The sequence below is a fragment of the Oncorhynchus kisutch genome, linkage group LG13, assembly GCF_002021735.2.
Source record: "Oncorhynchus kisutch isolate 150728-3 linkage group LG13, Okis_V2, whole genome shotgun sequence".
Lineage (NCBI taxonomy): Eukaryota > Metazoa > Chordata > Actinopteri > Salmoniformes > Salmonidae > Oncorhynchus > Oncorhynchus kisutch.
In genome coordinates this window covers 75,207,997-75,234,708 of record NC_034186.2, presented here as the reverse complement: position 1 = coordinate 75,234,708, position 26,712 = coordinate 75,207,997, and the positions used below count along the sequence as shown (strand labels likewise).

The 26,712-nt window shown below is 46.2% G+C and overlaps 1 protein-coding gene across 2 annotated transcripts; it reads right to left on the bottom strand.

Moving 5' to 3' along the window:
• Nucleotides 1-866: 866 nt before the first annotated feature.
• crabp2a (cellular retinoic acid binding protein 2, a) lies at nt 867-20,321 on the bottom strand. Of its 2 annotated transcripts, none has more exons than XM_031787380.1 (4): nt 19,853-20,321; nt 4,888-5,066; nt 2,394-2,496; nt 867-1,368 (listed from the first exon to the last, which is right to left on the bottom strand). In XM_031787380.1, exons 1-4 carry the CDS (start codon nt 19,932-19,934, stop codon nt 1,220-1,222), a joined length of 513 nt encoding a protein of 170 aa, XP_031643240.1. In that variant the 5' UTR covers nt 19,935-20,321; the 3' UTR covers nt 867-1,219. The 2 variants fall into 2 exon arrangements, with proteins under 2 accessions (XP_031643240.1, XP_031643241.1); XM_031787381.1 differs by having other exon boundaries at nt 2,380-2,496; nt 19,853-20,309.
• Nucleotides 20,322-26,712: the final 6,391 nt, after the last annotated feature.

The window sequence follows — 26,712 nt, the reverse complement described above, 5'->3', positions numbered from 1 at the left end:
GACTTGTTTGCTACAACACCTTTCAGCAAGGAGCAACAAAGTTTCATCACATTTTTAAGAGTCCATGTTACCGCGGAAACAGACTCAAACACACGAATGCCCGGCCGTTCTATTCATTTTTTAAACGATTATGACAGTTGTTGAACTTTTATGACGGTCTTCATCCATAACCGTCGGTTACACAGTTATATGGTAATTGTGCCAGCACTAGTACTAATGTGTGTGTGTGTCTGTGTCTCTGTGTGTGTGTGTGTCTCTGTGTGTGTGTGTGTGTGTGTCTCTCTGTGTGTGTGTGTCTCTGTGTGTGTGTGTGTGTCTGTGTGTGTGTATTTAGACGCCAACGGTGAGTTACAGTTATACTCACAAACCATGAAGCGGTATTTACCAGTAAAATCTTAGTCCTTGAGTATTTACAGATGAAAGATCACCCTGTCTGTTGCCGGAGAATGTTCCTGCACTGCAGGAAATCTAAAACTTGTTGTGTAGTTGAGGTTTAAAAGGGCTTCTGAAGTTTGTAATTTCCACTTCAAAATTTGACTTGATTTTTCCTTAAGAAAAATGTACCAACCCCCTACAAAAATGTACCAACCCCCTACAAAAATGTACCAACCCCCTACAAAAATGTACCAACCCCCTACAAAAATGTACCAACCCCCTACAAAAATGGCCATTAGTTATAATCCAGATAATAATTCACATTTCCTGTTTCTGCAGGATTATTTTCCTACTGTAGCAAACTGGCTCATATTAAGATCCTACATCTGTACTGTTTGTGTGTGTGAGCAAGTAAGTGTGTGAGCATGCGTTCATGTGAGTGCCAGGATGTGTGTGTGTGTGTGTGTGTGATACCAAAAACCCAAACCGTATGGAGTCAACATGGTGTTTTATTGTCTTCCCGTAGTTATAACTGGAAGAGCTCATAGATAGGTTTACACAACTACAAATATAGTCAGACACTGATACACACACTTAGACCTACTCCACTGACTAGCACATACACACACACACACACACACACACACACACACACACACACACACACACATGGATCAACAACCTTGCACGTACAAAGACTCAGAAAAAGACACAATTTCAGGTTTACGACCTCACTGAGTAAGTGGACAGAACATTGGCAAGACTGACTTTAATAGATATAGGTCAACTAGACTGGGTTCAATCCCATGGCTTTGTGACAGATATACTGGAGTTAAACTAGATTCTACAAGCTGATTTCACCCTGCCCATTCTGGCTGGGGGTTTGTGGAGTGAGTGAGTGAGTGGTGAGAGAGATGGAAGGATGAAGAGATGTCTTCTCTTTCACTCTCGTACGTAGACTCTGGTGCACACCACATCGTCCGCACTCATGGTCTGGAATGAGAGGAATTTATAGATGTATTTAATATAGGTATTCATATCCAAGGAATTTATAAAGATGTGCAGTATTCAATAGAAGCATTCATATCCAACATTAACACTGTCTCAATCCATCCTGTTCAGTCTCTGTCTGTGACTGTGTCTCTTACAACAAGAGGTGTCCTGAACGACTCCTTATGGTTCTGTGTTACAACGTTTTGGCCTTTTTTACCATGGAAACCATACAATTTTAGATCTTAGTTGACTAATTGAATTAGAAGCCAAACACTCAGCATGAGAGATGGAATGATCAGAGACAGACCACATATTGTGCAATGCATCAGATGCATTTGTTCATGGTCCTTGACAAATGGGAAAACAAACTGATTCCAGGAAACGAGGGAGTTGTCTCTGGTTTGACGGGTTCACTTGTGTTCGCTCTAACGACACGTCTTTTTACAGAGTGGCAGTTTTCATTTTGAGCTTCATGTCACTCCACACAGTGGCACACATGATGATCATTAGCTGTACCCTAACCCTAACTAAATCAGTCAGATAAACACTCCAAACAGCCTACCCGACCGCTCGGAGGCACCCGCATGGTCCTAAAGCTCACCGTTGCCACGTTTTGTATCACATTCCAATGATAAAACTGGGGGGGACAAAAATGCAATTTCAGAATGAAATTGAAAGTTGCGCCCCTGGTTCCAGTAGACCTAAATTGTTTGTCTTCCTCCTCTTCCCCTCCCTCCCTCCCTCCCTCCCTCATTAACACTGATCTGAATGGAGTGGAGGGATGACTATCCTATTATGGAAAACCTTCCTGGCCCCACAGTGTGTAGGCTCCAGTAGATGGGTGTTACACATTGGTAGTGGATAAGGTGAGTCCTCCCTTATTTGTGTGGAAGGAAAATGACTGAGGTCCTCAAGCATACTGTGTTCAAAATGTATCAATGGACGGTTGTACAGTACAATGCCTCTAGCTGTGGTTGATTGACAGGACAGGTAGCCAGTAGAGAGTCTTACCAGGATGAGCTCACCGTCATTGGTTATCTCTCGGGTCCAGGCGGTCTTAGGTCCCTCCCCTTTCTGCAGAGTCTGCTCACAGCTGATCTTACTGTCTGTCTCCCACTTTGGAAGACTCTGTGAGACAGACAGACAGAGACAGACAGACAGACAGACAGACAGACAGACAGACAGACAGACAGACAGACAGACAGACAGACAGACAGACAGACAGAAAGACAGAAAGACAGACAGAGACAGAGACAGACATGCAATATAGTTAGATGAGCATCAGAAAGATGAAAGTCATGTTTTGGACAGATAGGCGGGTGGAGAATAGATGGATGGATAGAACAATAATTGGTAAGAGTGAGAGAAAAAGAGGGAAGTGACCTAGTGTGTATGCTATTGCATGGCCTTTGGGGGGAGAGAGAAGGAGGAAAGGAGAGGGGGAATATCTAGGAGATGATAATGTGTGATGTGCTCATCGTTAGTAGAGAGAGGCTCTGGGTGTTTGTCTGTTTCCTCTGGAGACAGCCAAGCAGAGGCCATCAGAGGGAGAGTTTGATAGGTACTTACACATGGCAAGAATGAATGACGGGAGGGAGGGAGGGAGGGAGGGAGGGAGGGAGGGAGGGGAGTTCAGATGGGACAGAAGTGAAGAGTGGTTCAGGGAGATTGTTCCTAGGAGACGGGAGGGGTTTCATATGGCATCAGTGAATATATGGAAAATGCCAAATTAAATAGAGTCTGTAGACCTTAAAGAGGCATTAGTAAAAGCATAGATCAACCCAGTGGAAGCAGAGACCAAGCCAACACTGGATCATATCCCATAGTCCATCTAACACTCCACAGTCCACAGGTCTGGGTTTCCCCTAACAGATAAAACCTGGGTAGCTGTAGCTTAGGGGTCAAACATGAGTCAAGGCTTTCATTAGGGACAGTGGATAGGGTGTGGGACAGAGAAGAATGTGAGTACAGAGGTGTGTGGTGTGTGTGTGTGTGTGTGTGTGTGTGTGGTGTGTGTGTGTGTGTGTGTGTGTGTGTGTGTGTGTGTGTGTGTGTGTGTGTGTGTGTGTGTGTGTGTGTGATGTATACAGTGCCTTCAGAAAGTATTATACCCCTTGACTTATTCCACATTTTGTTGTGTTACAGTCTGAATTCAATGGATTTAATATGATTTTTTTCTCACCCATCTACACATAATATCCCATAATGACAAAGTGAAAATATGTTTTTAGAGGTTTTTGCAAATGTATTGAACATTCACAGAAATATGTAATTTACATACGTACTCACACCCCTGGGTCTGTAATTTACATAAGTACTCACACCCCTGAGTCTGTAATTTACATAAGTACTCACACCCCTGAGTCTATAATTTACATAAGTACTCACACCCCTGAGTCTATACATGTTGGAATCACCTTTGACAGTGATTACAGCTGTCAGTATTTCTGGGTAAGTCTCTAAGAGCTTTGCCCACCTGGATTGTACAAATATACACATTATTCTTTAAAAAGATTCTTCAACCTCTGTCAAGTTGGTTGGTGATCATTGCTAGACAGCCATTTTTAAGTCTTGCCATAGATTTTCAAGACGATTTAAGTAGAAAATGTAACTAGGCTACTCAGGAGCATTCAATGTCGCCTTGGTGAGGAACTCCCATGTATATTTGGCCTTGTGTTTTAGGTTATTGTCCTGCTGAAAGGGGAATTTGTCCCCCAGTGTCTGTTGGAAAGCAGACTGAACCTGGTTTTCCTCCAGAATGTTGCCTGTACTTAGCTCTATTTCCGTTTCTTTTATCCTAAACTACTCCTAGTCCTTTCCCATGACAATTAAACTCTAACAGTTTTAAAGTCACCTTTGGCCTCGTGGTGAAATCCCTGAGCAGTTTCCTTCCTCTCCAGCAACTGAGTTAGGAAGGACGCCTGTATCTTTGTAGTGCAATTTGTAGTGCAAAGTGCAATTAATAACTTCACCCTGCTCAAAGGGATATTCAATGGGATTTTTTACCCATCTACCAATAGGTGCCCTTCTTTGCGAGACATTGGAAAAACCTCCCTGTTCTTTGTGGTTGAATCTGTGTTGAAATTATCTGCTCGACTTAGGGACCTTATAGATAATTGTATGTGTGGGTTACAGTGATGAGGTAGTCAAACACTAGAATTGCAGAGTGAGTCCATTCAAATTAGGATGTGACAAGCATATTGTCAAGCATATGTTACTCCTGAACTATTGAGGCCATAACAAAGGGGTTGAATACTTATTGACTCAATACATTTCAGATGTATGTTTTAATTCATTTGTAAAGATTTGTTAAAAATACTTCTACTTTGACACTATGGAATATTGGGTGTAGGCCAGTGACACAAAATGAAAAGGTCATCCATTTTAAATTCAGGCTGTAACACCACAAAATGTGGAAAAAGTCAAGGGGTGTGAAAGGCACTATATATGTGTGTGTGTATATGCTTGCATAAGTGTGTGTGTGTGTGCGTGCATGCGTGTGTGCGCGCGTGTGTGTACCGTGCAGGGGCGTCCGTCGACCGTGGCCTCGTTGAAGGACTCTCCCACGGTGAAGGTGACGTGGGTGGTTCTGACGGAGGTGAAGGTTCGTATGGACAGAGTCTCTCCCTCCTGGGTGATCTCCACCGACGGCTTGGAGGCTGCTGCCACCGCTATCTTACGCAGCATCACGTTCACACCTGGAACACGCACGAACACACACATGCAAGCATACACACACACACGGAGGAAAAACACAGTAATGATACACACAGAGAGACAGGCTACACACTCTCTTGCTCAAACACATGGTCAGAGTAAATACATTTCCAGGCACAGGCACAGACATTATTTGCATGGTGAGACTGTAGAAACAGGCACATACATTGGCATTCAATAAATCAACTCAATCAAAGGACATTTAAAGTTCTGTAGTATCGCCTCAAGGAGAGGGAAAAACCTGTTTTACTCAAATCTGTTAAACCACAAACCTGTGTGTGTGTGTGTGTGTGTGTGTGTGTGTGTGTGTGTGTGTGTGTGTGTGTGTGTGTGTGTGTGTGTGTGTGTGTGTGTGTGTGTGTGTGTGTGTGTGTGTGCGTGCGTGTGCATTTGCACTTGCGTGTTTGTGTGAGGTCATGTATGGTTAGGGGAGAGAGAGTGTGCTATGCAATAGTCTGTCCAACAATGATGACAACACCAGAGCCACAGCCAGAGGAAACAGTGAGGTCATGTGACAAGAACGTTTAGCACATCTGTACTCCTCTGAGAGAGAGCATCTGCTCCAAAATCTAGTCTGGACACACACACACACACACCACACACACACCACATACACCACATACACACAGCACACACACACACACCATACACACACAGCACACACACACACCACACCACACACACCACACACACCACATACACACCACACACACACACACACCACACACACACACCAGCAGACACACATGTACATGCACACACACACACCAGCAGACACACATGCACGCACGCACACACACACACACACACACACACACACCAGCAGACACACATGCACATACCGGCAGACACACACTCACATGCACACACACACAGTCTCAAACCAGCAGACACACATGTACATGCACACACACACACACACCAGCAGACACACACCACACATACCACACCACACACACACACACACACCACACACACACACACTACACACACACACACCACACACACAACTGTCTCTAGAACTTTACTGGATGCCACGGGGTGAGTTCTGAGCAAAGGAAGCTCCTTCACACATACACACCAGCAGACACACACACCAGCAGACACACACACCAGCAGACACACACACCAGCAGACACACATACACACCAGCAGACACACACACCAGCAGACACACACACCAGCAGACACACACACCACACACCAGCAGACACACATGCACACGCACCCACACACACACCAGCAGACACACATGCACACACACACTCACATGCACACACACACAGACTCATATCCCAACTTAAACTCTTGCTCATCACAATGCTGCGTAGAGCAGTGGCATCTAACACCTGTCAGATAGAGAGACAGAAAGCCAACACACACCCTGGACACCACAATGAGGAGGAGTGTGTGTATTTATGCATGTGTGTTTGTATCCGCGTGTGTGTGTTTTGCATTTGTGTGTGTGTGTGTGGTGTGTGTGTGTGTGTGTGTGTGTGTGTGGTGTGTGTGTGTGTGTGTGTGTGTGTGTGTGTGCGTGCGTGCGTTTGTGTATGTGTGTGGTGTGTGTGTGCGTGCGTGCGTGCGTGTGTGTGTGTGTGTGGAGGGACAAGCAGGACAGAGTGCAGAGAGAGGGGGAAGTTATTGGAGTCGCCCCGGGGGACAGAGTAATCTGTTACAACCTTCCTGTCAGGAAGATGAGGGATGGAGAAGAGGCATGAGGGGGATAGAAAGACAGAGAGATAGAAAAATACATCTGGTTGAAATGAGAGAAAGAATAATAGGAGAGTATAAAGAAAGAGAAAGAGAAAGAAAGAGAAAGAAAAGAAAGCAAAGAGAAAGAAAGAAAGAAAGAAGAGAAGCTAAAGAGTGAAAGGGGAAAAATAGAGCTGGAGATGGAGAAAGAGAAAGAGAACGGAAGAGAAAGAAAGAGAAAGAGAAAAAAAGAGAGAAAGAAGAAAGAAAGAAAGAAAGAAAGAAAGAAAGAAAGAAAGAAAGAAAGAAAGAAAGAAAGAAAGAAAGAAAGAAAGAAAGAAGAGAGAAAGAAAGAAAGAAAGAGGAGAAGAGAAGAGAAAGAGTGAAAGGGGAAAAATAGAGGCTGGAGATGTGGAAAGAGAAAAGAGAGAGAGGGGGCAGTAGTATGTGTGTGAAAGGGGAGGTGTGAGCGTGTGTGTGTGGTGTGTGTGTGTGTGTGTGTGTGTGTGTGTGTGTGTGTGTGGTGTGTGTGTGTGTGTGTGTGTGTGTGTGTGAGTGTGTCTATGCGTCAGTGTGTGTGTCTGCACTGTCACAAGCTATATGCATGAAGAGACTCATACATCACTTTGGCAGTTGACGTCTGACTTAAAATGATTCTGTAACAAACTACACCTTAAAGTTTTCTCGATTATGCTAGTTTGCAATGGTTTCAAAACATTGTTTATCGTGTGACCCTCTGAAACATTTGTGTAATGTCAGTGAGTCAACAAATGTCTGCAGTGGAAATCAGCTGCAACCAACCAGTGGGTCCTGAGCATTTGGGAGAGCCTGGGTCAGGAGGGATCGGGGAGCTGGTTCTACAGAATGTTACTGCCTGAATACCTAAGGAGCTGAAGTGATTCTGTGTGTTAGTCACGAACCGGCTCAAAGCCCGTAACAAAGGGAGACAACGTGGAGATAAGGAGTAACAAATATATATTTATTAACTAAAGCAACTAAGGAAATATCAATGGTGTGTGTAAATCAGTAATCAGTAGTGTAAAGTGAATGTTTTGCATGCATGAATGTGATAATGCAGGGTGTTGAAAGGTGCCAAAGCAAACAAACCAAAAGGCCACCAAGAACCACAACACAATCTACAAAGGTGTCTGCATGGAGAGAGTCTCTTCCATGAATGTGGAAGAGGTCTATTTATCCTGGNTGAAGAGTGGTTCAGGGAGATGTGTTCCTAGGAGACGGGAGGGGTTTCATATGGCATCAGTGAATATATGGAAAATGGCCAAATTAAATAGAGTCTGTAGACCTTAAAGAGGCATTAGTAAAAGCATAGATCAACCCAGTGGAAGCAGAGAGCCAAGCCACACTGGATCATATCCCATAGTCCATCGAACACTCCACAGTCCCACAGGTCTGGGGTTTCCCCTAACAGATAAAACCTGGGTAGCTGTAGCTTAGGGGTCAAACATGAGTCAAGGCTTTCATTAGGGACAGTGGATAGGGTGTGGGACAGGAGAAGAATGTGAGTACAGAGGTGTGTGGTTGTGTGTGTGTGTGTGTGTGTGTGTGTGTGTGTGTGGTGTGTGATGTGTGTGTGGTGTGTGTGTGTGTGTGTGTGTGTGTGTGTGTGTGTGTGTGATGTATACAGTGCCTTCAGAAAGTATTTATACCCCTTGACTTATTCCACATTTTGTTGTGTTACAGTCTGAATTCAATGGATTTAATATGATTTTTTTCTCACCCATCTACACATAATATCCCATAATGACAAAGTGAAAATATGTTTTTAGAGGTTTTTGCAAATGTATTGAACATTCACAGAAATATGTAATTTACATAAGTACTCACACCCCTGAGTCTATAATTTACATAAGTACTCACACCCCTGAGTCCTGTAATTTACATAAGTACTCACACCCCTGAGTCTATAATTTACATAAGTACTCACACACCCCTGAGTCTATACATGTTGGAATCACCTTTGACAGTGATTACAGCTGTCAGTATTCTGGGTAAGTCTCTAAGAGCTTTGCCCACCTGGATTGTACAAATATACACATTATTCTTTAAAAAGATTCTTCAACCTCTGTCAAGTTGGTTGGTGATCATTGCTAGACAGCCATTTTTAAGTCTTGCCATAGATTTTCAAGACGATTTAAGTAGAAAATGTAACTAGGCTACTCAGGAGCATTCAATGTCGCCTTGGTGAGGAACTCCCATGTATATTTGGCCTTGTGTTTTAGGTTATTGTCCTGCTGAAAGGGGAATTTGTCCCCCAGTGGTCTGTTGGAAAGCAGACTGAAACCTGGTTTTCCTCTCCAGAATGTTGCCTGTACTTAGCTCTATTCCGTTCTTTTATCCCTAAACTACTCCTAGTCCTTTCCCATGACAATTAAACTCTAACAGTTTTAAAGTCACCTTTGGCCTCGTGGTGAAATCCCCTGAGCAGTTTCCTTCCTCTCCAGCAACTGAGTTAGGAAGGACGCCTGTATCTTTGTAGTGCAATTTGTAGTGCAAGTTGCAATTAATAACTTCACCCTGCTCAAAGGGATACTTCAATGGATTTTTTACCCATCTACCAATAGGTGCCCTTCTTTGCGAGACATTGGGAAAACCTCCCTGTTCTTTGTGGTTGAATCTGTGTTGAAATTATCTGCTCGACTTAGGGGACCTTATAGATAATTGTATGTGTGGGTTTACAGTGATGAGGTAGTCAACACTAGAATTGCAGAGTGAGTCCTTCAAATTAGGATGTGACAAGCATATTGTCAAGCATATTGTTTACTCCTGAACTTATTGAGGCCTAACAAAGGGGTTGAATACTTATTGACTCAATACATTTCAGATGTATGTTTTAATTCATTTGTAAAGATTTGTTAAAAATACTTCTACTTTGACACTATGGAATATTGGGTGTAGGCCAGTGACACAAATGAAAAGGTCATCCATTTTTAAATTCAGGGCTGTAACACCACAAAATGTGGAAAAAGTCAAGGGGTGTGAAAGGCACTATATATGTGTGTGTGTATATGCTTGCATAAGTGTGTGTGTGTGTGCGTGCATGCGTGTGTGCGCGCGTGTGTGTACCGTGCAGGGGCGTCCGTCGACCGTGGCCTCGTTGAAGGACTCTCCCACGTGAAGGTGACGTGGGTGGTTCTGACGGAGGTGAAGGTTCGTATGGACAGAGTCTCTCCCTCCTGGGTGATCTCCACCGACGGCTTGGAGGCTGCTGCCACCCGCTATCTTACGCAGCATCACGTCACACCTGGAACACGCACGAACACACACATGCAAGCATACCACACACACGGAGGAAAAACACAGTAATGATACACACAGAGAGACAGGCTACACACTCTCTTGCTCAACACATGGTCAGAGTAAATACATTTCCAGGCACAGGCACAGACATTATTTGCATGGTGAGACTGTAGAAACAGGCACATACATTGGCATTCAATAAATCAACTCAATCAAAGGACATTTAAAGTTCTGTAGTATCGCCTCAAGGAGAGGGAAAAACCTGTTTTACTCAAAATCTGTTAAACCACAAACCTGTGTGTGTGTGTGTGTGTGTGTGTGTGTGTGTGTGTGTGTGGGTGTGTGTGTGTGTGTGTGTGTGTGTGTGTGGTGTGTGTGTGTGTGTGGTGTGTGTGTGTGTGCGTGCGTGTGCATTTGCACTTGCGTGTTTGTGTGAGGTCATGTATGGTTAGGGGGAGAGAGAGTGTGCTATGCAATAGTCTGTCCAACAATGATGACAACACCAGAGCCACAGCCAGAGGAAACAGTGAGGTCATGTGACAAGAACGTTTAGCACATCTGTACTCCTCTGAGAGAGAGCATCTGCTCCAAAATCTAGTCTGGACACACACACACACACACCACACACACACCACATACACCACATACACACAGCACACACACACACACCATACACACACAGCACACACACACACCACACCACACACACCACACACACCACATACACACCACACACACACACACACCACACACACACACCAGCAGACACACATGTACATGCACACACACACACCAGCAGACACACATGCACGCACGCACACACACACACACACACACACACACACACCAGCAGACACACATGCACATACCGGCAGACACACACTCACATGCACACACACACAGTCTCAAACCAGCAGACACACATGTACATGCACACACACACACACACCAGCAGACACACACCACACATACCACACCACACACACACACACACACCACACACACACACACTACACACACACACACCACACACACAACTGTCTCTAGAACTTTACTGGATGCCACGGGGTGAGTTCTGAGCAAAGGAAGCTCCTTCACACATACACACCAGCAGACACACACACCAGCAGACACACACACCAGCAGACACACACACCAGCAGACACACATACACACCAGCAGACACACACACCAGCAGACACACACACCAGCAGACACACACACACACACCAGCAGACACACATGCACACGCACCCACACACACACCAGCAGACACACATGCACACACACACTCACATGCACACACACACAGACTCATATCCCAACTTAAACTCTTGCTCATCACAATGCTGCGTAGAGCAGTGGCATCTAACACCTGTCAGATAGAGAGACAGAAGCCAACACACACCCTGGACACCACAATGAGGAGGAGTGTGTGTATTTATGCATGTGTGTTTGTATCCGCGTGTGTGTGTTTTGCATTTGTGTGTGTGTGTGTGTGTGTGTGTGTGTGTGTGTGTGTGGTGTGTGTGTGTGTGTGTGTGTGTGTGTGTGTGTGTGCGTGCGTGCGTTTGTGTATGTGTGTGTGTGTGTGTGCGTTGCGTGCGTGCGTGTGTGTGTGTGTGTGGAGGGACAGCAGGACAGAGTGCAGAGAGAGGGGGAAGTTATTGGAGTCGCCCGGGGGACAGAGTAATCTGTTACACCTTCCTGTCAGGAAGAGAGGGATGGAGAAGAGGGCATGAGGGGGATAGAAAGACAGAGAGATAGAAAAATACATCTGGTTGAATGAGAGAAGAATAATAGGAGAGTATGAAAGAAAGAGAAAGAGAAAGAAAGAAGAAAGAAAGCAAGAGAAAGAAAGAAAGAAAGAAAGAGAAGCTAAAGAGTGAAGGGGAAAAATAGAGCTGGAGATGGAAAGAAAGGAAAGAGAACGGAAGATGAAAGAAGAGAAAGAGAAAAAAAGAGAAGAAAGAAAGAAGAAAGAAAGAAAGAAGAAGAAAGAAAGAAAGAAAGAAGAGAAAGAAAGAAAGAAAGAAAGAAAGAAAGAAAGAGAGAAAGAAAGAAAGAAAGAGGAGGAAAGAAAGAGAAGAGTGAAAGGGGAAAAATAGAGCTGGAGATGTGGAAAGAGAAAAGAGAGAGAGGGGGCAGTAGTATGTGTGTGAAAGGGGAGGTGTGAGCGTGTGTGTGTGTGTGTGTGTGTGTGTGTGTGTGTGTGTGTGTGTGTGTGTGTGTGTGTGTGTGTGTGTGTGTGTGTGTGTGAGTGTGTCTAGGCGTCAGTGTGTGTGTCTGCACTGTCACAAGCTATATGCATGAAGAGACTCATACATCACTTTGGCAGTTGACGTCTGAACTTAAAATGATTCTGTAACAAACTACACCTTAAAGTTTTCTCGATTATGCTAGTTTGCAATGGTTTCAAAACATTGTTTATCGTGTGACCCTCTGAAACATTTGTGTAATGTCATGAGTCAACAAAATGTCTGCAGTGGAAATCAGCTGCAACCAACCAGTGGGTCCTGAGCATTTGGGAGAGCCTGGGTCAGGAGGGATCGGGGAGCTGGTTCTACAGAATGTTACTGCCTGAATACCTAAGGAGCTGAAGTGATTCTGTGTGTTAGTCACGAACCGGCTCAAAGCCCGTAACAAAGGGAGACAACGTGGAGATAAGGAGTAACAAAATATATATTTATTAACTAAAGCAACTAAGGAAAATATACAATGGTGTGTGTAATCAGTAATCAGTAGTGTAAGTGAATGTTTTGCATGCATGAATGTGATAATGCAGGTGTTGAAAGGTGCCAAAGCAAACAAACAAAAGGCCACCAAGAACCACAACACAATCTACAAAGGTGTCTGCATGGAGAGAGTCTCTTCCATGAATGTGGAAGAGGTCTATTTATCCTGGGAGACACATGGCCCAGGTGTTTCCCATGAAGCTGACGACCCTCCCAACTCCACCCACCGGCATCCTAATAAGGAAACAAGAACAGACAGAATACGGCAGACAGAGTGGGAGGGTCGTCACATTCCCCCCCATAAAACCGGGGACCAACAAGGACCCCGGAACATCATACCAGCCTCCCAAATTGACACAGCCTCTGCGTCCCAAATTGACACAGCCTCTGCGTCCCAAATTGACACAGCCTCTGCGTCCCAAATTGACACAGCCTCTGCGTCCCAAATTGACACAGCCTCTGCGTCCCAAATTGACACAGCCTCTGCGTCCCAAATTGACACAGCCTCTGCGTCCCAAATTGACACAGCCTCTGCGTCCCAATTGACACAGCCTCTGCGTCCCAAATTGACACAGCCTCTGCGTCCCAAATTGACACAGCCTCTGCGTCCCAAATTGACACAGCCTCTGCGTCCCAAATTGACACAGCCTCTGCGTCCCAAATTGACACAGCCTCTGCGTCCCAAATTGACACAGCCTCTGCGTCCCAAATTGACACAGCCTCTGCGTCCCAAATTGACACAGCCTCTGCGTCCCAAATTGACACAGCCTCTGCGTCCCAAATTGACACAGCCTCTGCGTCCCAAATTGACACAGCCTCTGCGTCCCAAATTGACACAGCCTCTGCGTCCCAAATTGACACAGCCTCTGCGTCCCAAATTGACACAGCCTCTGCGTCCCAAATTGACACAGCCTCTGCGTCCCAAATTGACACAGCCCTCTGCGTCCCAAATTGCACAAGCCTCTGCGTCCCAAATTGACGAGGGGTTATGTGTTCACACCTCCACCAACCAACCTCCTCCCCAGACCTCAGCAACCTTTGTGCATAGGAAGCAATATTTAAGAGGAAAGAAGAACACGACCAGGAGGGAACAGACATTATGAGGGGTTATGTGTTCACACCTCCACCTGCACCAACCAACCTCCTCCCCAGACCTCAGCAACCTTTGTGCATAGGAAGCAATATTTAAGAGGAAAGAAGAACACGACCAGGAGGGAACAGACATTATGAGGGGTTATGTGTTCACACCTCCACCTGCACCAACCAACCTCCTCCCCAGACCTCAGCAACCTTTGTGCATAGGAAGCAATATTTAAGAGGAAAGAAGAACACGACCAGGAGGGAACAGACATTATGAGGGGTTATGTGTTCACACCTCCACCTGCACCAACCAACCTCCTCCCCAGACCTCAGCAACCTTTGTGCATAGGAAGCAATATTTAAGAGGAAAGAACACGACCAGGAGGAACAGACATTATGAGGGGTTATGTGTTCACACCTCCACCTGCACCAACCAACCTCCTCCCCAGACCTCAGCAACCTTTGTGCATAGGAAGCAATATTTAAGAGGGAAGAACACAAGACCAGGAGGGAACAGACAGGAAAGATAGAACATGACAACCCGAAACAATGGTCAGTCACGTAAACATTCAGAAACATGGCACAAAAGACCAACAGCTACAAACTCCAACGAAAAGAACATCAGGGTCCTTCTTAATTTTTACAACTCCCAACGATTCATAGTCACTTCCAACGATTCATAGTCACTGCCAACGAAACAGAATTTCACTAATTTCAATCATTTAACCTTGTAGTGTTCAGCGATCTTCAACGGCTGTTCTTTAGTACATAATTCTAACAGGTCCTCTGATGGAAAGCGAATGAACTTGTATACATGAGACACCATAGTCATAAGTAAATAATCTTGCTCAACCCCTCTGCTGAGCACATCAGACCACAACCAGAGAAATGACAATCACCCTGAGCACCACAGAAGAGAGATGAGATATGGAGCTTCCCCAAAACCTACAATAACTCAACCCTAGTCTTCGTGCAGATTTGCGGTGGGAATTTACGCACTGTAGCCCGCTGGCAAGGAAAAACTCCCCAGCATGCTGGCAAATTCCACCAAGCCACGGATGTGCCCCCGAGACAACTGCTCAGTCCACAGACACCACACAAAAATAACAAACATTTAACCATGCCCAACATGTCCAAAATTTAAACACGTCGCTAAGCCTATCAGGGGAAAAAGGCTATAGCTCCGGGTAGCAAGTTCCACTACCCTACACAAATCTCCTGAGGTACACAGCCGATTTACTCACCTCCTCAGACTGACTTCCCAACAGAAAGTAGAACAAGAGTTTCCAGGCTAGGCAGGGCCTGGAAACTAACCATTCTCTCTCCAACGCAGCACACAAACCAAACAACAAAGGCAACCAATACTGGGCCTATCAAACTCAATATGCAAACCAAACACATACCTCCACGGTCTCCCAAACCAATAGTTCAAAGATCCCGGATGAGCCCCCACTTGTCACGAACCGGCTCAAAGCCCGTAACAAAGGGAGACAACGTGGAGATAAGGAGTAACAAAATATATATTTATTAACTAAAGCAACTAAGGAAAATATACAATGGTGTGTGTAATCAGTAATCAGTAGTGTAAGTGAATGTTTTGCATGCATGAATGTGATAATGCAGGGTGTTGAAAGGTGCCAAAGCAAACAAACAAAAGGCCACCAAGAACCACAACACAATCTACAAAGGTGTCTGCATGGAGAGAGTCTCTTCCATGAATGTGGAAGAGGTCTATTTATCCTGGGAGACACATGGCCCAGGTGTTTCCCATGAAGCTGACGACCCTCCCAACTCCACCCACCGGCATCCTAATAAGGAAACAAGAACAGACAGAATACGGCAGACAGAGTGGGAGGGTCGTCACATAGTCTTCCACATTAGTTTGAAGTGTCGGAGTGTGTGGCCTTACAAGATGACCACACACACTACTCACACACCCATACATACACAGTACTCACACACTACTCACACACCCCATACACTACTCACACACCCATACACACACAGTACTCACACACCCACACCCCACACACTAGTCACACACACACTAGTCACACACCCACACACCCACACACTACTCACACACCCACACACTACTCACACACCCACACACAGTACTCACACACCCACACCCCACACCCACACACTACTCACACACTCACACCCCACACACTAGTCACACACCCACACAGTACTCACACACCCACACCCCACACCCACACACTACTCACACACTCCTCACACACCCACACCCCACACACCCACACCCCACACACTACTCACACACCCACACCCCACACACTACTCACACACCCACACACACTACTCACACACCCACACCCCACACCCTACTCACACACCCACACCCCACACACTACTCACACACCCACACCCCACACACTACTCACACACCCACACCCCACACACACTATTCGCACACCCACACCACACACACTATTTACACACCCACACCCCACAACCCACACACTACTCACACACCCACACACAGTACTCACACACCCACACCCCACACCCACACACTACTCACACACTCACACCACACACACAGTACTCATACACCCACACCCCACACCCACACACTACTCACACGCCACACACTAGTCACACACCCACACACCCACACCCCCATACTACTCACACACTCACACCACACACACAGTACTCACACACACACACCCCACACACCCACACCCCACACCCACACACTACTCACACACCCACACACCCACACCCCACACCCACACACTAAATCAAATGTATTTATATAGCCCTTCGTACATCAGCTGATATCTCAAAGTGCTGTACAGAAACCCAGCCTAAAACCCCAAACAGAAAGCAATGCAGGTGTAGACCACACACACAGTACTCGCACACCCACACCCCACACACTACTCACACACCCACACCCCACACACACTACTCACACCCCACACACTAGTCACACACCCACACAGTACTCACACACCCACACCCCACACCCACACACTACTCACACCACACACACAGTACTCGCACACCCACACCCCACACACTACTCACACACCCACACCCCACACACATTACTCACACACCCACACCCCACACCCACACACTACTCACACCCCACACACTAGTCACACACCCACACAGTACTCACACACCCACACCCACACACTACTCACACACTCACACCACACACACAGTACTCACACACCCACACCCCACACACTACTCACACACCCACACACTACTCACACACCCCACACCCACACACTACTCACACCCCACACACTAGTCACACACCCACACAGTACTCACACACCCACACACTACTCACACACTCACACCACACACACAGTACTCGCACACCCACACCCCACACACTACTCACACACCCACACCCCACACACTACTCACACACCCCACACACACTACTCACACACCCACACCCCACACACACTACTCACACACCCACACCACACACACTACTCACACACCCACACCCCACACACTACTCACACACACACCCCACACACACTATTCACACACCCACACCCCACACACTACTCACACACCCCACACTCCACACACACTACTCACACACTACTCACACACCCACACCACACACCCACACCCCACACACTACTCACACACACACCCCACACACACTATTCACACACCCACACACTACTCACACACCCACACTCCACACACACTACTCACACACCCACACTACACACACACCCACACCACACACACACTACTCACACACACACTACTCACACACCCACACCCCACACACTACTCACACACCCACACCACACCACACTACTCACACACTCACACCACACACACACTACTCACACACCCACACACTACACACACACCCACACCACACACACACTACTCACACACACACTACTCACACACCCGCACACTACTCACACACCCACACCCCACTCACACTCCCATACCATACACACTCACACACACTACTCACACACCCACACCCCACACACTACTCACACTCCCATACCATACACACTCACACACACTACTCACACACCCACACCCCACACACTACTCACACACCCACACCACACACACACTACTCACACACACACCCACACCACACACACTCACACAGACGGTCAGGGTTAAAGGTCAAAGAGCAGAGGCCATAGGAAGCATTTGGAACGGGGTAGACAGAGGAGGAGGGGGAGGAGGGACGAGGGAGGAGTGGTGACAGGTTGCATCCAGCTGCGCTTTAGCCTCTAATAAAACCCAAAGGATCATGGGATCATTCCTCACTGTCAGTCACACCAATACCTAGGTACATTAGAGAACTACCATGTGTGTGTGTGTGTTTTAGCATCCAAGTGTGTGCAGATAGAGTTGCCTCTGTTCTCTCTAGAGAGTCTGGCCAAATATTTCTGCTCCTCACCATGCCAGTAGGTCTGTGTGCACGTCTGCGTCTGTGAATGTCCTGCGCCTGTGTGTGTGCGTGTGTGTGTGTGCGTGTGTGTGCGTGTGTGTGCGTGCCTGTGTGTGTGTGTGCATGTTAAGGCCAGGTAAAGCATTAGACCCAGTCAGTCTGTCCTCTCCTCTCTGTCTGTCTGTCTGAGTTACTTTCCTCACATACAGTCCCTCCCTTCACACACACACACACACACACACACACACACACACACACACACACACACACACACACACACACACACACACACACACACACACACACACACACACACACACACACACACACTCTCACACACTCACACACACACACACTCACTCACACACACACACTCACTCTCACACACACACACACACACACACACACACACTCACACACACACACACACACACACACACCCCATCTCCCTGGCCTATCTCTCTGTCAGTTTCATTTCATTTCTTTCTTCTTTTGTTTGACCCTTTTTCCTTTCTATCCTCTGGCCCCCACCTCACCCCCTTCTCTATCTCTCAGCACGCTACCCCTCACACACACCCCTCGCGTGGTTAATGATGGGTAAAGACTGAGAGCAGATTATGTTAATTGGTGAGTCAGTCAAACCAGGAAATTGGAATGCGAGCGCCTGGCTGGTGATGCGCCACTGACTCCGGTTATTCCGGCAGGAACAATGGTGGCATTTAGAACTAGTTCATAACACAGACACATATTGCACTTTTGTGCATGAACACAGGCTTCTCTCTCTCGATCCTCCCTCCCATATGTGCTTATGTGTTGATATACATGTATTCCTGGTATGCCCTTGTATTTGAGTAAAAATAATACAATTGGCAACCACTGACAGACACTCACACACCCTGCCAGATAAATGAACAGGCGTTGTCTTTTTATTCCATGCAAACTGCTGCAGGTGTGGAGCGAGGCCTTTAAGATTGAGAATGAAATGACAGTGAAACAGCTCTTAGTTTCGGCATGCGGGCTGATAATATTCCAAATGTCACGTCATAACGGACTCTTCTCTTTGAAGCGTCTGTTTCTTCCGATCCCACACACACACTTGCACGATGTGATGTTATTTTTCCCCGTGCGGTGACACGGACAGAGGTGCCGCCGTTTGTCTCCATTGTCTGGCGGAGTGAGGCGAGGGGGAGGGGAGACTGGCTGGGGGAGTGGGGCAGTGAGGGGAGGGGGAGAGAAGGGTGAAGCTGGCTGGGGGGGGGGGGGGGGGGGACAAGCATTGAGGTTTGGGTTCGCCAGAATTACAAAGACCCCCCCCACTCACGCGACGCACAGAGTACCCCACATGGCTGATTAATAAGTGCATGCATGAACCATTGTGTGTGTGTGTGAGAGAGCCACGCATCTGACCTACAATGTATTAGTGTGTTCAGATAGCTATATTCAATTAGTAATAATTAAGTAACTGCTATAATAATAGGCTATAATAAAGTTAGGGATATATGTACCACAAATATTTACCACCATCCCCTTCATCGCCACCACCATCATCATTACCATCACTCACCCAGCGCTTTGAGAAGCTCCTCGAAGTTCTCCGAGTTCTTCATCTTCCAGGTTCCAGCGAAGTCGGGGATTTTGCGCTCCATCTTTTTCTAAACGGATTGTTTTACTCTCCAACTCTGCCCTCTTTTCAATCAGTGCGGGGTCTCGAGGTGGTCGGTGGTCCTCTCTCCCTAACCGGTTAAGAGGTGATCTGGATTGGATTTAGACTTTCCGGTCCCGCTAGTTTTGCCCCCTCAGCAGGTTGTGACCGTGTGTCTCTCAACTGTTTGACTGAGGTGGCTGTCAGTGCCCTAATCCAACCCTCTCTCTGTCTCTCTCTCGCTGATCCCTATCTCGCCTATGCGTCAGTGCACGTTATGAGCGGTTGCGCTATGAATGGATGGAATGGAAAACTAGCCACTTCCTTTGACCGCTGATAACATGCCCACTTTCACACTCAGACACGCCCGACCCACGTCTGTCATGTCCAGGAGCCAACCGGAATCGCCTATGGTTCCTAAACCCCGCCACGACCACGCCCGGAGAGAACATGTGCGTTCCAGGACCTCCCAGCTGAGCCACTTGTCACGCCTCTTTATCCCCGCGCACCTTTAATGTGCCAATGGAGTGACCGCGCCCTAGACGCACGCGCACAAGGGCATAACCTCATGGAAACATTATTTTATGAGGTGCAATATATTATTTAATTTGTGGTGTTTGTCAGATACGTGGTTCGTGGTTGAAGCCATTGTGTTGTAATTGAAACCGGAAAAACTGTTCTGAGTGCCAGTTTCGGATTTAGCCAATTTATCGTTGGCATGGATGTAGTGTTGAGTGTCAAGGAAGTCAGGTACCAGTCCAGGTACCAGGATGTAATGTTGAGAACAAGTTCACCTCACCCCCCCTTCTCCATTCTTCCTCACTCCCTCTCTCTTTTCTCTACCCTCTTCCCCCAGCGCCGCAGCGATGTGTCATAAAAATAAAAGCGGTGGTAACGGGATACAGCCACTGGCCTCGACCAGCGGGATATCTATTTAACCGGACTCGCGTGCAGAAACATACCGAACTCACGAGAGAGCAAAGAAAGAGACATGAGAGGTGTTTCATATGTTTCCCATGCCAATAAATCCATTTGAATTGAATTGAGAGATAGAGATTTTTATTTATTGTCTATTTCACTTTCTTTGGCAATGTAAACATATGTTTCCCATGCCAATAAAGCCCTTTGAATTGAGTTGAGACACACAAACAGACTAACACAAACCCCACATAGCCTCAGGACAGAAACACAATTAGACCCAACCAAATCAAGAGAAAACTAAAATATAATTACTTGACACATTGGAAAGAATTATTTAAAAAACTGACCAAATCGAATGCTATTTGGCCCTAAATAGAGGGCGGAATACCTGACCACTGTGACTGACACAAATTTAAGAAAAGCTTTGCCTATGTTTAGAATCAGTGAGCATAGCCTTGCTATTGAGAAAGGCCGCCGTAGGCAGACCTGGCTCTAAAAAAAAAAACAGGCTATGTGCTCACTGCCCACAAAATGAGGTGGAAACTGAGCTGCACTTCCTAACCTCCTGTGAATGTATGACCATATTAGATACACATATTTCGCTCAGATCACTGAGACCCACAAAGAATTCCAAAACAAATCAAATTTTGATAAACTCCCAATTGGGTGTAATTCCACAGTGTGCCATCACAGCAGCAAGATTTGTGACCTGTTGCCACAAGAAAAGTGCAACCTGTGAAGAACAATCACCATTGTAAATACAAACCATATTTATGCTTATTTATTTTATCTTGTGTCCTTTACCATTTGTACATTGTTAAACACTGTATATATATAATATGACATTTGTAATGTCTTTATTGTTTTGAAACTTCTGTATGTGTAATGTTTACTGCTAATTTGTATTGTTTATTTCACTTTATATATTCACTTTATATATTATCTACCTCACTTGCTTTGGCAATGTTAACACATGTTTCCCAGGCCAATAAAGCCCTTGAATTGAGAGAGAGCAGGAGTTGGAGAGAAGGGCAGGGAGCGGTAGCCTCTCAGTGCCTTTGGTGTTGCCCCCCGCTGTTCGGTTGGAAGAAAGGGGTGAGAGGGAGAAGAGTGAGGGGGGGGGGGGGTATTTGGCACAGAGCTCCGGGCGGGGCTCGTGCTGGGTCGGGGGGTGGGGGGGCGCGGGGTCGGATGTAGGGTCCTAATAAAGACACACACTGTATGATGGATGACTGCAGGACAAAGGGGACGTTAACTATTGACTCTTGATGGGATGATCCCATCCACTACACTGCACGCTGGATTAACTCGAGGGTAACCGTGGCGACCAAGGGGGCACTCCCCGGAAACCACACGCACTTAGAGCCCCACAGACACCACCCTCACACATGTCCACATCCGTCTGATATAGACACTTTGGCTAACCGCACAGGGAATACTATACCATCGCCGCCGAGTTGTAATCTAACCTGCAAATGTACGTTTATATAACTATATGGTAATGTAATACACTTTTTACGCAGAGGCCGTCTGTCCAAGGAACACAATCCAACGCCTCGAATAGAGAGTTGTTAGTTTGTAGTGAACAAAGTCGCTGCTTGTGTTTCAGCTGTTGGCATGATGGCTGGAGATGAGTGATATTGGACTCACTACCGCCACCACATGCATCATCCACTGCCCCCGACCACACACACACACACACACACACACACACACAGACACACACACACACACAACACACACAACACACACACCACACACACACACACACACTGCAGCATGCCCACACAAGTTCCTCCTCTTGTCCACACAGACACGAGTCATTAGCCACACTTATCAGTTTTCTAATCTATCCATACATCTATCTCTCCATGTGTACTTTCTTCTTCTCTCTTCTTCTCCGTGTTACTCATAACTCTTTCAGGGTTTTGCTCGTTGCGGTGGCTAGTAACTGTTAACTCTTTGGGTGACGTACATTAACCGTGATTAAAACAGAAAACCACATTATAATCAAGATGAAGTTTATAATAATTGTCAAGCATGGTAGTAGCATTTTGTCTCAAGAAGGAGACTTGCAATAATTCAATGAAGAGTTTTATTGCCACTATTGTTCTTTGGTGGTCATAGAATCAGACAACAACATTGTCCCCCCATGGTCATATATAATAAGGTGTGAGAGATGTGGCTGGTATNCTCTCCCTAACCGGTTAAGAGGTGATCTGGATTGGATTTAGAATTTCCCCGGTCCCGCTAGATTTGGCCCCCTGCGCTGCAGTTTGTGACCGTGTGGTCTCTCAACTGTTGAAAAAACTGAGGGTGGCTGTCAGTGCCCTAATCCAACCCTCTCTCTGTCCTCTCCTCGCTGAATTCCCTAATCCTCGCCTATGACGGCAGTGCACGTTATGAGCGGGTTGCGCTATGAATGGATGGAATGGAAAACTAGCCACGTCTCCTTTGAGAACCGCTGATAACATGCCCACTTTCAACACTCAGACAGACCGCCCGACCCACGGTCTGGTCATGTCCAGGAGGCCAACCGGAATCGCCTATGGTTCCTAAACCAACCCACCCCGCGCCGAGCGGACCACGCGCCCGGAGAGAACATGTGCGTTCCAGGACCTCCCAGCTGAGCCACTTGTCACGCCTCTTTATCCCCGCGCACCTTAATTAATGTGCCATGGAGTGACCGCGGCCCTAGACGCACGCGCACAAGGTGCATAACCTCATGAAACATTATTTTATGAGTGCAATATATTATTTAATTTGTGGTGTTTGTCAGATACGTGGTTCGTGGTTGACCATTGTGTTTGTAATTGAAACCGGAAAAACTGTTCTGAGTGCCAGTTTTCGGATTTAGCCAATTTATCGTTGGCATGGATGTAGTGTTGAGTGTCAGGAAGTCAGGTACCAGTCCAGGTACCAGGATGGTATGTTGAGAACAAGTTCACCTCACCCCCCTTTCTCCATTCTTCCTCACTCCCTCTCTCTTTTCTCTACCCTCTTCCCCCAGCGCCGCAGCGATGTGTCCATAAAAAAAAAGCGGTGGTAACGGGATACAGCCACTGGCCTCGACCAGCGGATATCTATTTAACCGGACTCGCGTGCAGAACATACCGAACTCACGAGAGAGCAAGAAAGAGACATGAGAGGTGTTTCATATGTTTCCCATGCCAATAAATCCATTTGAATTGAATTGAGAGATAGAGATTTTTATTTATTGTCTATTCACTTTCTTTGGCAAGTGTCAACATATGTTTCCCATGCCAATAAAGCCCTTTGAATTGAGTTGAGACACACAAACAGACTAACACAAACCCCACATAGCCTCAGGACAGAAACACAATTAGACCCAACCAAATCAAGAGAAAACAAAAATATAATTACTTGACACATTGGAAAGAATTAAAACTGACCAAATCGAATGCTATTTGGCCCTAAATAGAGGGCGGAATACCTGACCACTGTGACTGACACAAATTGTAAGAAAAGCTTTGCCTATGTTTAGACTCAGTGAGCACAGTCTTGTTATTGAGAAAGGCCGCCTGTAGGCAGAAACTGGTCCTATGTGCTCCCTGCCCACAAATGAGGAGAACTGAGCTGCACTTCCTAACCTCCTGCGAAATGTATGACCATATTAGATACACATATTTCGCTCAGATTACGAGACCCACAAAGAATCCAAAACAAATCAAATTTTGATAAACTCCCATTGGGTGAAATACCACAGCTGCTGCCATCACAGCAGCAAGATTTGTGACCTGTTGCCACAAGAAAAGTGCAACCTGTGAAGAACAATCACCATTGTAAATACAAACCATATTTATGCTTATTTATTTTATCTTGTGTCCTTTACCATTTGTACATTGTTAAAACACTGTATATATATAATATGACATTTGTAATGTCTTTATTGTTTTGAAACTTCTGTATGTGTAATGTTTACTGCTAATTTGTATTGTTTATTTCACTTTATATATTCACTTTATATATTATCTACCTCACTTGCTTTGGCAATGTTAACACATGTTTCCCAGGCCAATAAAGCCCTTGAATTGAGAGAGAGCAGCGATTGGAGAGAAGGGCAGGGAGCGGTAGCCTCTCAGTGCCTTTGGTGTTGCCCCCCGCTGTTCGGTGGAAGAAAGGGGTGAGAGGGAGAAGAGTGAGGGGGGGGGGGGTATTTGGCACAGAGCTCCGGGCGGGGCTCGTGCTGGGTCGGGGTGGGGGGGGCGCGGGGTCGGATGTAGGGTCCTAATAAAGACACACACTGTATGATGGATGACTGCAGGACAAAGGGGACGTTAACTATTGACTCTTGATGGATGATCCCATCCACTACACTGCACGCTGGATTAACTCGAGGGTAACCGTGGCGACCAAGGGGGCACTCCCCGGAAACCACACGCACTTAGAGCCCCACAGACACCACCTCACACATGTCCACATCCGTCTGATATAGACACTTTGGCTAACCGCACAGGGAATACTATACCATCGCCGCCGAGTTGTAATCTAACCTGCAAATGTACGTTTATATAACTATATGGTAATGTAATACACTTTTTACGCAGAGGCCGTCTGTCCAAGGAACACAATCCAACGCCTCGAATAGAGAGTTGTTAGTTTGTAGTGAACAAAGTCGCTGCTTGTGTTTTCAGCTGTTGGCAATGATGGCTGGAGATGAGTGATATTGGACTCACTACGCCACCACATGCATCATCCACTGCCCCCGACACACACACACACACACACACACACACACAGACACACACACACACACACACACACACACACCACACACACACACACACACACACTGCAGCATGCCACACAAGTTCCTCCTCTTGTCCAACAGCAGACACGAGTCATTAGCCACACTTATCAGTTTTCTAATCTATCCATACATCTATCTCTCCATGTGTACTTTCTTCTTCTCTCTTTCTCCGTGTTACTCATAACTCTTTCTGGTTTTGCTCGTTGCGGTGGCTAGTACCTGTTAACTCTTTGGGTGACGTACATTAACCGTGATTAAAACAGAAAACCACATTATATCAAGATGAAGTTTATAATAATTGTCAAGCATGGTAGTAGCATTTTGTCTCAAGAAGGAGACTTGCAATAATTTGAATGAAGAGTCTTATTGCCACTATTGTTCTTGGTGGTCATATGAATTCAGACCACAACATTGTCATGGTCATATATAATAAGGTGTGAGAGATGTGGCTGGTATTGTGCTGTATATATATGCAGATCATTTGGCCAGTGTGATATGATCCTTAGTGACCTAGTTAGCGTACAGCATGAATCAAGCCCACGACCCCAGCAGTTTAACCAACACATGTTCAAAGTGTTGGAACTAAGTTGCCTGCACCGGTTGGCACAGATAGGATCAGCTATTCATCTTACATCCACAATCCTAACCTTTAGAAATAGCGGGGGGACAAAACTGATCTTAGATCAGTGTGTAGGGAAATGTTATCCCAGCAGTGGAACGAGGGGGTTGATACAGCCTTGTGAATGTGTGTGGGATGTGGCACATCAGCACGTGATGACAAAGCAGCCCTCAGCATTCATCTGCACTCAACCATGCAATCGTCCTCTCAAACTTTCTCTTATTCTTTCTCCTTCTCTCCCTCCTCTGCTTCTCCTTTACCTCACAAACTTTCTCCCTCCCCTCCTCTACTTCTCCTTTACCTCACAAACTTTCTCCCTCCCCTCTCTACTTCTCCTTTACCTCACAAACTTTCTCCCTCCCCTCTCTACTTCTCCTTTACCTCACAAACTTTCTCCCTCCCCTCTCTACTTCTCCTTTACCTCACAAACTTTCTCCCTCCCCTCTCTACTTCTCCTTTACCTCACAAACT